Genomic DNA, 15,069 nt, shown 5'->3' on the forward strand with positions numbered 1-15,069 from the left:
TTCCTTGAGCATACATGCTTTCTTGCTCTTTTCTAAAGTCCTTCCCATTTTCTTTTTTTTTAATCAGCGGTTAAGAAACCCTTGTGAGGAGTTAGAGGGAATCTTCTCTCTCTGATACACAGAGCAAGATAGGGACACATGTGAAGAATTAGTTATACACACCATTCTTTCCCTGAAATCCAAAAGTTTGTCACCATAGCTAGAAACTTGGGGGAGGGAGGAAAAAGAGGTTTACAGTGGTATTTTGGTATCTTTGGGCCACTTGGGTGGTGAACAAAATGGCTAGTCTAAGTACCAAGACTTAACTACTCTGTCAGGCTGGGTCTCTGTGGGGACAGGGGGTCCTGGGTATGTTCGGTCTGGGTGGCAGGAGAGACACCAAATTGCATGACCCCCTTAGGTTACTCAGCTTTATCTACCGCAACACCTAACGGGTCTGGGCAGGACCTCCGGTAAGCGACAGGGAAACGTTGATTTCTTGCTTTGTAAGACCCAGCCCTTGGTGGTATGTGGCAAGCATAAACATGATGAAAGCGCTCAGAGGGTTAGAGAGCAGTTTGGCAGTTCTCTGTTCAGTGGTAAAGGCACACATCCTATGACTCAGCAGTACAAATTTTCTGTACCTACCCTAGAGACACACTTACACACGTGCCAGGGAAATGAGTATAAATATGTTCCTTGAAACATTGTTTGTAATTGCAAAAAAAAATCTGTCAATAATAGGGAAATGCCCAAATAAATTGTGGTACAGTCATACTATAGAATACTATGCAGCAGGTCCAAAAAATTGTATAGATCTCTTATACTGATGTACATAGATTTAGCGCTAGAACAATTTAAGTGAAAAAAAAGCAAGTTGGGGCTTCCCTGGTGGCGCAGTGGTTGAGAGTCCACCTGCCAATGCAGGGGACGCAGGTTCGTGCCCCGGTCCAGGAGGATCCCACATGCCATGGAGCAGCTGGGCCCGTGAGCCATAGACGCTGAGCCTGTGTGTCCGGAGCCTGTGCTCCGCGACGGGAGGGGCCACAACAGTGAGAGGCCCACGTACCACAAAAAAAAAAGCAAGTTGTAGATATATGTATAGTATGATGCCTTTTATGTTTCTCTGGGGATGAATATATATGTAAATACATGGGAAAAAGACTGGAAGGATCCATGGCAGATTCATAACAATGATTATCTCTGAGGAGGAAAGAAGGGAACCAGGTTTGAGAATAGGTAGCAAAGGAGGCTTCAACCTTATAGTTAATATTTTCAATTTTTTTCAAAGAGCATGTGTTTGAGTATTATATGGTTAAAATTGTTAACAAAATATCAGTTCAGTTTTAAAATGCTAAGTATGTATTAGGTATTGATTACTTTTTATCTTTCTTTGCTTTTCAGAATGTAATGAATAAGATGCATACAATTAGTGTACCCTACTCTGTTATGAAGACTTGCCCTCTCTCTTGGGTCCAAAGAGTACATGCCCACAAAGGTAGTTACACACAGCATCTAAGCTTTGATTACGTGACTGTTGGCAATTTCAGGGATTTTCAAATTGCTTTTCTAACGACATAATTCTATGCCTTGGTGCCTTGACAGGTTTTAGAGTTTGGTTATTAAAAAATCAGATATGTTGTCTAGTTCATCTCAGTTGATGTCCATTCTTAAGAATTGTGCCTGAATCCGGGCCCTGAATTAGATTTATTGGGTGCTTTGGTGTTCGAAGCTTCCTTGGCTAGGATACAAGGCCTGCCTGCAGGTCACAGTGAGCGAGGCAGTCGTGTGTCCAGTCAGTTGCCACTGCCTCAGAGCACCTGGAACAATTTCTTTGAAACCGTTTTTATTTTTCTCTAAGTGAAAATCATGATTCCTAAAATAAGTAAAAATGTTTTTATTATAATATATTAATATCTACCAAATTTAACATGTGTGTATTGACTTTATCTCTTTTGCATTTATAGCCAAGGTTGCTTTAGTAAAATGCCGAGACTTGCACTGGGCTATGATGGCACATCGGGACCAACGAGATGTGAGCTTGAGCTCCCTCCGCATGTTGATTGTGACTGACGGAGCTAATCCCTGTGAGTATTTCTAGAGTGTCAGTCTGGGAATATCCTTTCCTTTGGTAGTCTGAGGTTTTCATCCCCTTTCTGTAAGCATTTTTTTTTTATATCTGTATTGAGAGATAATTCACATACCATAAAACTTGCCCATTTAAAGTACCCTTCAATGGGGGACTTCCCTGGAGGTCCGGTGGTTAAGAATTTGCCTTCCAATGCAGGGGGTGTGGGTTCGATCCCTGGTCGGGGAGCTAAGATCCCACATGCCTCCTGTCCAAAAAACTAAAACATAAAACAACAGAAGCAATATTGTAGCAAATTCAATAAAGACTTTAAAAATGGTCCACATCAGAAAAAATCTTTTAAAGAATTAAAAAAAATAAAGTACAGTTCAATGGTTTCAGTATATTCACAGAGTTATACGGCTATCACCATTGACCTGAATTTAGAACATCATCCTCCCCAAAAGAGACCCCATACCCATTAGTAGTCACTCCCCATTTCCCATCCTCTGTGCCCTAGCCCTAGGCAACTGCTAATCTACTCCTTGTCTCTGTATGTTTATCTATTCTGGACATTTCGCATAAATGTAGTCATGCTATATGTGGTCCTTTGTGACTGGCTCCTTTCACTTAGCATGTTTTCAAGGTCCCTCCATGTTGTAGCCTGTGTCTGTACTTTATTCCTTTATATTGCCATATAATATTCTATTGTATAGATATACTGTATTTTATTTAGTCATTCATCATTTGATGGATCTGTAAGCTTTTAAAACCACTCCATGCTCACTCATTTAGGTCCTTTCTCTGTCATGTAACTAAAAAGAACTATGAGAAGGTAACTTGATAGAGCCAAGTGTCTGGACTTTATGTAAATTCCCTGTCACCAAATCTAAGGAGTTTGCGAAAGCTTTTAGAGATCTTACTGTGTTGCCTGCTTTTCCTGACAAGCATAAACATCTTGAAGCCTCCACAGGGTAGAATCAGGTAAAGCATTAGATACTACTGTGTTCTTTGTCATCGTGGATTTTTGTCGGTAGTCACAATGATCATCTTGGTATAAAACACAGACCTGGGACTGACCTTAGTAAGAAACAAGTCAGAGAATACATGAACAGGATGGAACTAAGCCAGAGTACTAGTAATGCACTGGCTAAACTGCAGTAGTTACTTCAGGAAGAGTTGCTTGCTTCCGAACTGGCCACCTGTTGCCTGCGGTGCATCTCTGCTATTGATTGGGCAGTTTGGTAGGAGCAGCCTTATTTTAAGTTGTAACTTTCAATAGTGTCACTGACCTTTCGTGGGCTAGATGAGCATTTGTTTGTCCTTGAAACCTATCAACCATTTCACAGGCACAGTAAAATATTTGCATGGACTTGATGTACAGATGTGTCGGCTTTCTGTTCTTTACCAGTTTCCTGCAATAATGAAAATCATGTTTTCAGTTTTCAAGTTGATCTGTTTCAACTCCTCAGGGTCTGTGTCATCCTGTGATGCCTTCCTGAGTCTGTTCCAAAGCCATGGTCTGAAACCTGAGGCCATCTGTCCGTGTGCTACTTCCGCCGAAGCCATGACTGTCGCAATCCGCAGGTATCGTTGAGAATGTTGGTGCTCTTGATGTATGTTACAACTCTGATCAAATGTGCAGAATGGACCAGGTGATGACAAGGGGTGTGATCTAATTTTCTGCTTCATAATCCTGAAAGTGAAAATGACTTTGTAAAGCAGTTTGAAGCATCTCATTTATTTTTCCCACTCTTGCCCTAAGTGTAACTGGTAAACTGAAATTATACTTTAGTTATTAACATCTCGTATTTGTGAATTAGTTCTTTTTCTGTCTTGTTTTGCCCTTCAGAATCCTTAGTTAGCATCTTAGACTACAAGTAGACTGTTCTTGATTGTAGCTTATATATGCAAAGTACCTATATAGAGAGTACACCCAAGCCAGTATATTCCTTTTATTTATTTATTTTTTAATTGAAATATAGTTGATTTAGTGTTGTGTCAGTCTCTGCTGTACAGCAAAGTGACTTGGTTATACACATATATCCCTTCTTTTTTTTTTTTAATACAGTAGGACCTTGTTGTTTATCCATTCTAAATGTAATAGTTTGCATCTACCAACCCCAAACTCCCAGTCCATCCCGCTCCCTCCCCGTCCCCCTTGCAAGCCAGTATATTCTTAACAACTGATTAAAATTTACTTTTTCCATCTGAATGAAAGTTCACCATGCTTTGCACATGTAAATTAGATTAATTTGGCATGTTTTGGGTAGAGAAAAATGCGGATTTTTGTGTGTATGCTAGCCAGAGGAAATTTCCTTTCCTACATGTTCATACTTTTCTCTTAGTATCATTTTATTTGCCAAATTTCATGAGTTTATTTTGTTTTCAGGCCTGGAGTCCCAGGGGCCCCTTTGCCGGGAAGAGCCATTCTCTCCATGAATGGATTGAGCTATGGGGTAATACGGGTCAATACTGAAGATAAAAATTCAGCACTGACGGTTCAGGATGTGGGACATGTAATGCCCGGGGGTGAGTTCTCAGGGGCATCATTTGGTGTTTCATGAAGATTCGTCTTTAGAGATAGTGGAGCCTGATAAAATATGAGATCCAAAACCAGGAATCCAAAATCTAGTACTAAGTCACTTAATTTCAAAAAGCCTCTCTAAGAGTTAAGCGATTCTAATCATACTTATTTCCGGCAGAAATTGGATGATTTAATTGTGAATGTTTCAGTTACAGTTGTTCACATGGAAAGCTAAGTACTGAGTGATACTAAAGTTGTCCGGTTTTCACTGTAATTGCCAAGACGATGGGCTGGCAGAAAGTTAAGAGTACATTGCTTCCTGCGTGTTTGAATTTGATCTGTGTAAGGGTATTTTAATTTAACCTGTTTCTTTGGACTTTGTAGTCATTTTGAATAAGTCACTGTCTTTAAAAGCTTCGGTCTGCATCTATTGTATGTTTTTATTTGCTGAATTTAAAAAATTCTTTAGTATCGGGTGAAAGGTGGAAATTTCAGATATACCTATGTAGCATCAAGTCTGTTTTTAACATTCCTGTTTGGTATTCTTACTTAATGCCACTCAGTGAATGTAAAACTTTCGTGGGTTCATAAGGATGAGACTGTTTTTTCGAAGGTTTTCCAGACTGTCCCTTGACTATACTTTCTGTACACTAGGAATGATGTGCATTGTGAGACCCGATGGACCTCCCCAACTCTGCAAAACAGATGAAATTGGAGAAATCTGTGTCAGCTCCAGAACAGGAGGCATGATGTACTTTGGGCTTGCTGGTGTGACAAAAAATACATTTGAGGTACGTGACGTTAAAGTTTCATGGGGAACGTGTTGCGTGAGGTCAGTGTCACTAAGGCAGCTGAGCGGGCTGATGGGAAATAGCACAGCGTAGCTGTTGGGAGTGTGTGCTCCAGAGGTAGACTGCCCGAGGTCCAGCCCTGACTGCCATGCACTAGTTGAGCCGCTTAACCTCTCTGTGCCCCAATTTCCTTCTTTTTAAAATGTGAGTAATGATAGTATCTACCATAGGAACGTTGTGAGAACTAAATGAGTTAATGTTTATAGAGTGCTTAGACCAGTACCTGGCACACAGGAAGCGCCCTTGTTTATCTCTTACATATATGAAGAGTAAGAGGCCTCACAGAAATTCACCCTGGTGAATGTGCCATGGTTTGAGCGTATAAGACCCAAAATTTAGTTCTGAGAGTGCAGTGAGAATGGATCCATCTCTCAAGAGTAGGCTCGAGTTAACCACGCTTGTAAAGACTAATGTAAACCAGAATGCCAGCTCCTAATGAAAAATGAAAACCTGGCTTGTCACGGGGGCAGATTGTTGCCGTTATTCAGTCTTTCAGTGAGAGAAATATTTATTGAGCACCTTCTGCATGTCTGGCACTATTCTCCATGCTTGTGGTACATCAGGAAAATACATAAAACTCAAATAGCTCATATTTCAGTGGAACTAGCACATCGTTTTTCTGAAGGCAGTTCTGCATGTGAAGCCAAATTGTAATGAAAGTTTGCCTGGTGAGCCTGGAAATCAGAACAGGCGTAATTAATTGTCTGTATTTCCTAATTGGGATTAACCTGCCTCGGGGTACCTTTTAGGGAAAAGAGAACTCCAGTTTATGGGCCATGTCCCCTTCACACTAGACAGGGCTTATATGACCACTGCCAATTTTCAGTCTTTGAGCTTCCCTTTTCTATAACCTAGACTAGTGGTTCTCAGTCTCAATATGGCAGGGCACATCTGTCTACCATCCCATTTGAAAATCAGTGCATGTAATTATGTAATAATAGATGTAAATGGCAGGAGAGTGTTATCTATATGTGTGGTGTGATGTGGTGGCTCAAAAAGGCTCCATCATCTATGTTTATACAGCCTAAAATGGCATAATATATATTATTAAATGTCTATTATTACCACCACCACCACCACCACCACCACCACCACCACCATCATCATCACCATCATCACCATCATCATCATCACCACCACCATCATCATCATCATCATCATCATCATCATCATCATCATCATCATCATCACCATCACCACCATCACCACCATCACCATCACCATCACTATCACTACTACATTCTTGACCTACCTTCAAAAGTTGTGACCAATTCATAAACTCTTAAAGCACATGCTTACTGCCATTCTCTTGGTTTACTTTCACAGGTGACTAATTATCTGCTGAGTTTTCATACATTTTACTAATTTTATTCTCACCTTATTTCTCTTTTAAGTGCTTGGACTACATATGTTTCCAATAGCTGAGTTTTCTTCATTGCATTTTCCTTATATAAATAAGATCTTCAAGCAGTGTTTGAAGATACTAATAATATTTTATTACGTTGCCTCCCCTGGGAGGGCAAGTGCCTAGCTAAAATTCTCAGATTTGTTACTAAGCTGCTAGGTCCATAGTGATGAAGAAATTTTGAAATCTGCAGGATAAATTTAATGACCGTGAAGTACAATAATAATACTAACCAAAAAAGGAGAAGAAAACTGTTGCACTGGTTTTGCAAATTAAAGTTTCTCATATTTTTCTTACTGGATTCTTATATTTAAACCCTGAGAGAATTTTTCAATGTGGTTAACACTTCACTAGAACAAAAGATCTAAAAATGGCTGCTTAGAAAATAAAAGTGTATTTTAAAAATAAGCTACTGGTAGGGAATTCCCTGGCGGTCCAGTGGTTAGGACTCCTTGCTTTCACTGCTGAGGGCCCAGGTTCATTCCCTGTTTGGGGAACTAAGATCTCACAAGCCGCGTGGTGCAGCTAGGAGGAAAAAAAAAAAAAAAAAGCTTCTGGTGAGAAAAACTTTGCAACACATATGAATGCAAAGAGCTAATTTTCCATCGTCATCTCTTACTAGCTATTTGATATGAGGCAAATGAAACTCTGTGCCTTTCTCATCTGTAAAATGAAAATATTCTGTTTCATAGGGTTTTCTTGAGAATTAACTGTATTTACACCCATGCCTGGTACATGATAACCATTTTATAAATGTTAGCTCTTGTTATAGTTGTTCCCTGTGTAAAAAAAGAAATCTTAAAAATTAAAGGGAAAAATCCAATCAAATAGAAATAATAGACAGGAGACATGACTAGGCTATTCATAAAAGTAATACAAATGGCCGGTAAATTAAGGAAAAGAAATTCATCCATGTTAGTAATAAATAAATGCAGCTAAAATAATAGTGGGATTTCTTTTTTTGCCTACCAGATTGGCAAAGTTTAGAAAAATTGATAACATGTAATATTAGCCAGAGTATGGGAAAAACATTCTAATATGGTATTGGTGGAGTGTAAATTGCTATAATAATTTTGTAGGACAGCCTGTTAAAATTGAAAAGACTCATGCCTTTTGTACAAATGCACAGAAATATGTACAGCAGTATTCAGTAAAGCACTGTTCATATAGTGAAAAATTAGAATGACCTACCTAGCCAGAAAGACTGGTTACATTCTAATAGTGCTGATTCTGATGGTTTCCTGAGTACCGACTCTAGGCCAGGCACTGTGCTTGCATCTACAAATCTATTTATATTCCCTTGATCTTTACCCTAAGCCTGTGATAGGCGTTGAGAATTCCATTTTATGGCTAAAGAAACTGAGGTATAGAGAAATGCAGGAACCTTCCTAAGGCCCATGTTACTAGTAAGTGGCAAAGACAGACATTGAACTTACATCTGACTCCAAGGGCTATGTTGTCTCATTCCCCCATGTGATGGTATGTTATAGAACTCTTGTACAAAGAGAGCTAGATTGACTATTACCAACTTGTAAAGGTATCCAAAATACATATACGATACGAAACACATATAATATATGAAAAAGCAAGTTACAAAATAGTATATATAATACGATCCCTTTAAAAAATGCTTAATATGTTACTATGTGAATCTAAAAAAGTCCGGAGAGATAAACAACGAATTATAAATGTTTGTTATGTCTTAAGCAGGTGGGATTACTGGATTCACTATTTTTTATAATTTTAGTTTTCAACAAGCATGTATTACTGTTCTAAATTCTTTTTTTTATTTAAGACTTTTTGAAAATCAAATACTTTTTTTTTTAAGCTAACATTTTCACTTTCTTCCGTCTTTTAGGTGATTCCAGTGAATTCCGCAGGCTCTCCTGTTGGGGATGTACCGTTCATCCGGTCGGGATTACTGGGGTTTGTAGGGCCAGTAAGTGACACTTGCATATTTGTTTTGGTGCATCTGATCCAAATATTTGTACTTTGGTTCACAGAACAAATTCTTATTAGTCCAAGAGTATTACAGGGCCGCTTAACTTACATTTAGAGCAGTTCCTGTAAAAATGTCATAAAATGAGTAATGTTTATTGTTCCAGTTACCCAAATTCATTTTATTCCTTCAAACTAAGACATTATCTTTTATTTTCAAAACTCTTTTCACTTATTCTTCCTATGTTGCATTGATTTGATTAATATATTTCAGTAAGTTAGAAGAGTGCTGAAAAAGTTAACCTTCAATAGCAAAGGGAAGCCATAGTAGTGTACAGATCATTTTCATACAGATTATCAGTACTACACCAGGTGTAACAGTAAATTCTCTGAATGAAAACGATTTGTTTTTCAGCAGGCGGTATTTAGAGGCATTGGGTTTACAGAGACAATTAGGATATAAAACCTGTTCTCAAAGAGCTCACAGTTAGTTTCATGAGCCGGTGAGGAAGGCAGAGAGGCAGAGCATGAAGGGCTTTGCATGACATAATGGGAAGTTTGGATTTTATCTTGTAAGTAGTAGACCTTCATTATCATAGTTGAGCCCACATACCTCCCTCCATCTTAATTACCTCCTTACCCTCTGTTTTTTCTCCTCATAACAGTTCAAGTTCTATAAGAAAAGATCTAATTTTATTTTATTTCTTCCCCACCATTTATGGGTGACGGTGGGGTTGAGGACATACCTCTAAGAAAATCACTCTCCTAGAAAGAGACATCTGCACCTACTGTCTTGACTTCTTCACTCAGCACCAAGAAATTCTCAGAGACCCAACTCCTTTTAGCTTCCATTCCACTATTGAGGTCCAAGATGGAGCTCCAGCCATCACATCTGCATTCCAGGAAACAGGACAGAAGAAAGGATGTAGCCCTACTATCTCTTAAGAGAAATTCCCTGAAGCTGCTGAGCAACACTTCTACTTACATCTCGTTGTTCTGAACTAGTCACCTGGCCACACATAGCTGCAAGGGAGGCTGAAATGCATGCCCAGCTAGAAATTCTACTACTGTGAAAGAAATGGAAAAATAGATGTTGGAGGACCAGCAGAGACTGTCTTGTTCTCTTTATTCACTTCCACCGTAGGACTTTTCAGACTGTGTTGAAAATGGCTGATTTTCTTCTGTCTTCTGGGATGACAGAAGGATGGGCCAGTAGCTTCTTGAGACTAGAGATTATGTCTTACTTACAAAGCCTAGTCAGTGTATGGCATTACATTGTGCTTAGTAAATCAATTAGTGACATTCAAATGGAGATGACTACTAGATAATTCAATATATGTAAATGGTCCAAAAATTTAGGAATTCTATAATGAATGGGAAAAGTTAATTTATTTCAAATGGGTCTGGGAAAATTATTGATAAAAATTATATGAAATAATAATAGAATTATTTATACAGCGATGCTTTGAGGACATTGACAGCAGACTTTCCTGCAGCTCGGTTATTTTTTTGGAAAGGAGAGGCTCCTACAATTCCTTAGACCTTTCTTTATTAACTTAGTTCTAATATTACCAGATGGAAACATTACCCTTATAAATCTGAGACATTCATTCTCACATTAAAACTGTTTTACTCTCTTCCTAATTCCAGTGTTAAATGGTCTAACAATTTTCTCCTCTGCATCCATCCCATGAATAAGTACAGAAGATGAACTAATACATAATCATGACTGGGAAAATGAACTGTGCTCATTTGGCATCCTAGTTGCTTTCTTATAAAATTCCTCCATGGGACTTCCCTGGTGGTGCAGTGGTTAAGACTCCACACTTCCACTGCAAGGCACACAGGTTCAGTCCCTGGTCGGGGAACTAGGATCCCAACGTGCCTTGCAGTGCGGCAAAAAAATAAAATAAAATTCCTCCCTAAGAATGAATATGGGGCTTCCCTGGTGGTGCAGTGGTTAAGAATCCACCTGCCAATGCAGGAGACACGGGTTTGAGCCCTGGTCCGGGAACATCCCACACGCCACGGAGCAACTAAGCCCGTGAACCACAGTTACTGAGCCTGCGCTCTGGGGCCCGCGAGCCACAACTACTGAGCCTGTGTGCCTCAACTACTGAAGCTCATACGCCTAGAGCCTGTGCTCCGCAGCAAGAGAAGCCACCCCAGTGAGAAGCCTGCACACTGCAACGGAGAGTAGCCCCCACTCGCTCAACTACAGAAAAGCCCGCGCACAGCAACAAAGCCCGCGCACAGCAACAAAGACCCAGTGCAGTCAAATATTAATTAATTAATTAATTAATTTAAAAAGAATGAATATGAATGGTTTCCCTTCTTATATACTATTAAGACCGCATTAATTGTAAGATGCCACTGATTCTGAGATGTCGAGATGTGAAACACTTTTTTAGAATCCATAAAATACGATATTTTCTTTCCTACAGTTTTTATGAGATTTATTTCAAGGCAGGAAGTAAAATGTCTGTTTTGCTATTTAAATTATGTAAATCATTGTTACCTTTCAGGGCAGCTTGGTTTTCGTGGTTGGAAAAATGGATGGGTTACTGATGGTTAGTGGTCGAAGACATAATGCTGATGACATTGTTGCTACTGGATTGGCTGTTGAATCAATAAAGACTGTTTATAGAGGAAGGTGAGTAGTACAGAGTTCAAAGGTCAGCACTTCTGGTGGAATCTAAAGATACCTCTGTAGGGTGATTTGAGTTGTATTCTGTAGATGCTGTAGATTAGGTTGTTTTTGATTAAGTGTAGCAGAAACCAGGCTTTGAATATTTATCTTAAAATGTCTGGTTCTTTGGCTGTAATTGAGGGGCTGTAACCATATCCTGTATTTCAGGTTTTAATTACTACTGTTTGTTGAATCCTGAAGACTGAGGAGAGATTTCTGAAACACTGAACTTCCTACATTCCTTCAATACAGAAGTCACCCCATTCAGTCTAATTGAGATAGATGCTACTCTGTAGGAGTTTACATCTAAGAATTGTTCCCTAACTTGACTCTAAATTATTACCATTTTAATGTAGAGATTGACATAGTACATAAGCGCTAATTTCAAATTCCATGGATGAAGTCGACTAGATATCCTCTTTTCTTTGCTTATTAACTCAAGAAAAGATATTTGGCATATATTTGAGTAATTGATGTCCTGTTCAGTAGTTTTCAGTCGTGGATATATGTCTTTAAAGCAATCCTGGTGTCCCTTAGTTTTTGAAGCAGTAGAAAAATTAAACCACTAGAGAACCAGTTCCTGAAATGTATAGTTTTTTGTAATGGTGTGGCTTCCTGTGAGATGTAAACTCCATGGGGTACTGGACCTTCTGTCTTTGGTCACGGTCACATCCCCAGCACTCAGCACAGCGCCTGGCACGCAGTAGGTGTTCATTAACTATGTGTGGATGAAAGGAAAGAAGGAAGGGAGGTGGTCAGGCTTGCTGGCGTTCTCAGCCCTCCAGTGCCTTCCCGTTATTTCACACATTCATTCAGCAAGCGTTTATTGGGTGCCAACTGTGTGCCACTGTTCTGGATGCTCAGGGTGTGGCAGTGAACAGCACAGGCCACGTCTCTGCCCGCGGGAACTCACATTCTCATTGGGGGAAGAGCAGGTAACCACATAGGGAAACAGATACTAGGTGAGCTGGTGATGAGTGCTGTGCAGGAAGGACACGCGGGGTGGTGGTGCCTGCGGGTTATACGGGAAGTCTGGGAGTGCCTCACTAGCAGGGGGACGTTTGAGCCGAGACCTCACTCAGAGCAACCCCTCCCCCCGCCTCCAGGTCCTCCGTGACCACCTGGGCGGGTCTGACCTCTCCCCACCACTCTCTGCTTCACCACCCTGCTCCAGGCACACTGACCTTCTTGCTGTTCCTCAAACCTGCCAAGCTCGTTCCTACCTCAGAACCTTTTCGCTTTCCGTTCCTTCTGCCCGGAAACCTCTTCCTCCAGATCTCCGTGCGGCTCGCGTCCTCACCTCATTCAGGTCTCTGCTCCAATGTCCGCTCCTCAGGGAGGCGCTGCCCGCCCCCCAACCACCCCCCGACCCACACACTGCTCCGCCCCCGCCCTGCCTCGGTCCCCCGGTGTGTAGCGCGACGTGATTGTTCTGTCTCTGACACGCAAGCTCCACAAAGACAGGGACTTCAGCTTATTTATCGCTACGTCCCAACATTCACGACAGTGGCGCTTAGTACGCGTTTTTTGAGTCCTCGTTTTGATGGTAATGGTTGTGACGTTTTCTTTTCTAAACTACTCCTTCCTGGGCAGTGCGGTGGGGATGTGTCCTCTCTGTAATTCCAACTGAGCAAAGCAAATAGGACTGGTTGTAAAGGGAGTCCTGATGTGTTTGATCTGTCTCTCTTAGAATTGCTGTGTTTTCTGTGTCTGTATTTTATGATGAGCGCATCGTGGTGGTTGCGGAACAAAGACCTGACGCTTCCGAGGAAGATAGTTTCCAGTGGATGAGCCGTGTGCTACAGGTGAGCGCACCTGGGGTCTCTGTCGGGGAGGTTGACTTTGCTGTCAAAGGCAGCAGAAGCCACTGCTGAAGCATTTTCTTCAGTGGACCAGTTATGTTGCCTTTTTTTTTTCCTGCCAGTAGCTACTCAAATATTCCAGCTACTGTTAGCAAAAGCAGATAGTACCACGCCTCCTTGTGTACCACAAAGTATTTTTCTGCTCAGGTTGCCAAAAACAATTGAATTTGACCTGCCTCAGCAAGTTCTTTCACTCTTTTGTGCCTGAGTGTTAACTACCCATGAACGTTTTAACTGTCCAAATGTGGAACACATCTTTGACATAATCAGTCCCCATGTCAACAGCTGCAGTCTTACTGCATGCTACAAGTGGTGCCTAGAGTGTGAGGAATCCAATATGAGCTGCTGTTCTTCCTTTGAAGGAGCTTTACTGTGGAGTTAGAGATCTAGGTGAAGTAAACCACTAGGGAAGGAGGAAGATATGGGCTCAGTATAAGGGAAATGTTTCTAGGGGAGCAGGCTAGAATGATGAAGAGAGCCTAGTATTCGTTTAGAATCATACTTTGAATCCCAGCTCCACTACCTACCACATAAGTGCCTTTAGGCAGCTTACTTAACCTCACTGAGTTTATTTTCTCGTCTGTAAAGTGGGGATAAAATTATCTATATTACAGAGCTATTGGAAGGTTAATTGATGGTAATTAGATAATGAATTGAAATATTTAGTGCCTGCCTTCAGTACAAGATGATGGCGATCATTATTAATATAAAAAAGAACAATCATAAGCATATCTCCAATGAGGAGTTTATCTTAAATAACATTCCCTTTCCTCTCGGTCCCCTCACTCTGCTCTATTTTATGCTTAGTATTTATCAGCATATAAGTGTCTTCATATGTATTGTTTTCTACATCCACTATAATAGAAGACCCGTGAAAGCCAAGAGTTACTCTCTTGTTCCTGTTAGTCCAGAACCAGATGGCTATGCCAGCACATCATCAGAGTAGGCTCAGCAAATATTTGTTGGATAAATGGATGGTCCAGAGAAAGCATGGACTGTCCTTACCATTCAACTTATATGTATTGGGATTGTTCCCAGTGTCTATAACTTGTCTGCTTGGGGCATTTGGATTTATTTATTGCCAGTTAGTAGTAATGTTGTAGAAATGTTGTAGGCATGAGATGAGTGATGGCACTAGATGACTTTTAAGATCCTTCCTATCTGCAGGGTCTGTGATTCGGAATTATCAGTTGGTATAGCACAGGCTGTTTGTAGTGCAAAACTCAGAGAAAGGAGAGAATGCTGAAGATGGGCTAGATAGAAAACACTGAAGAGAGTGGGACTGGGCGACCTCTGAGAGACGGCTAGCAATCAGACCCGCAGAGAGAATTTTTTTATACTGTTCATATTTTCAAACACACTGCTTATTTCATTCAGAAAGAACTTTGGGGGATAGTGGTAGAATCTTGTGGTGAATTATGTATTTTTTCCAGTTACAGGAAGCAAATTTCCCAGGTTGTTATTTTTCCCTGGAAAGCAACTATAGGAATTAAATGCAGTGCTAAACTTACTAATCCAAATTTTTGTTAAAGTCATTTGGGGCCTGATTTGGGTGTGAAATAAGAAGGCATTATCTTATATGTAGCTTCTCTGCTTGGGGTACTTGGAGCCATAGTAGAACATTAAGAACTCCATGTGTTCTGGTAGGTTAGAGCCCAGAGGTTGTTTAATTCCAGGTCAGTGTATGATATAAACTAAACACCTAACTCAACACCTTCTAAGGAACGTCGTCAGTGGATGACTTACCAGG

General features: G+C 40.5%; 1 protein-coding gene across 5 annotated transcripts in view; it reads left to right on the plus strand.

Moving 5' to 3' along the window:
- DIP2B (disco interacting protein 2 homolog B) overlaps nucleotides 1-15,069 on the plus strand; it is a 233,498-nt gene that overhangs the window by 184,745 nt on the left and 33,684 nt on the right. For all 5 annotated transcript variants that reach the window (XM_033436311.2, XM_033436309.2, XM_004274331.4 and 2 more), the window contains 8 exons: nucleotides 1,384-1,477; nucleotides 1,947-2,066; nucleotides 3,520-3,634; nucleotides 4,440-4,579; nucleotides 5,229-5,365; nucleotides 8,689-8,769; nucleotides 11,294-11,421; nucleotides 13,148-13,262. In XM_033436311.2, the coding sequence (XP_033292202.1) occupies nucleotides 1,384-1,477; nucleotides 1,947-2,066; nucleotides 3,520-3,634; nucleotides 4,440-4,579; nucleotides 5,229-5,365; nucleotides 8,689-8,769; nucleotides 11,294-11,421; nucleotides 13,148-13,262 (930 nt within the window). The remainder of the gene's footprint in view (nucleotides 1-1,383; nucleotides 1,478-1,946; nucleotides 2,067-3,519; nucleotides 3,635-4,439; nucleotides 4,580-5,228; nucleotides 5,366-8,688; nucleotides 8,770-11,293; nucleotides 11,422-13,147; nucleotides 13,263-15,069) is intronic.

This window comes from Orcinus orca, chromosome 11 (genome assembly GCF_937001465.1).
Source record: "Orcinus orca chromosome 11, mOrcOrc1.1, whole genome shotgun sequence".
NCBI classification, from domain to species: domain Eukaryota; kingdom Metazoa; phylum Chordata; class Mammalia; order Artiodactyla; family Delphinidae; genus Orcinus; species Orcinus orca.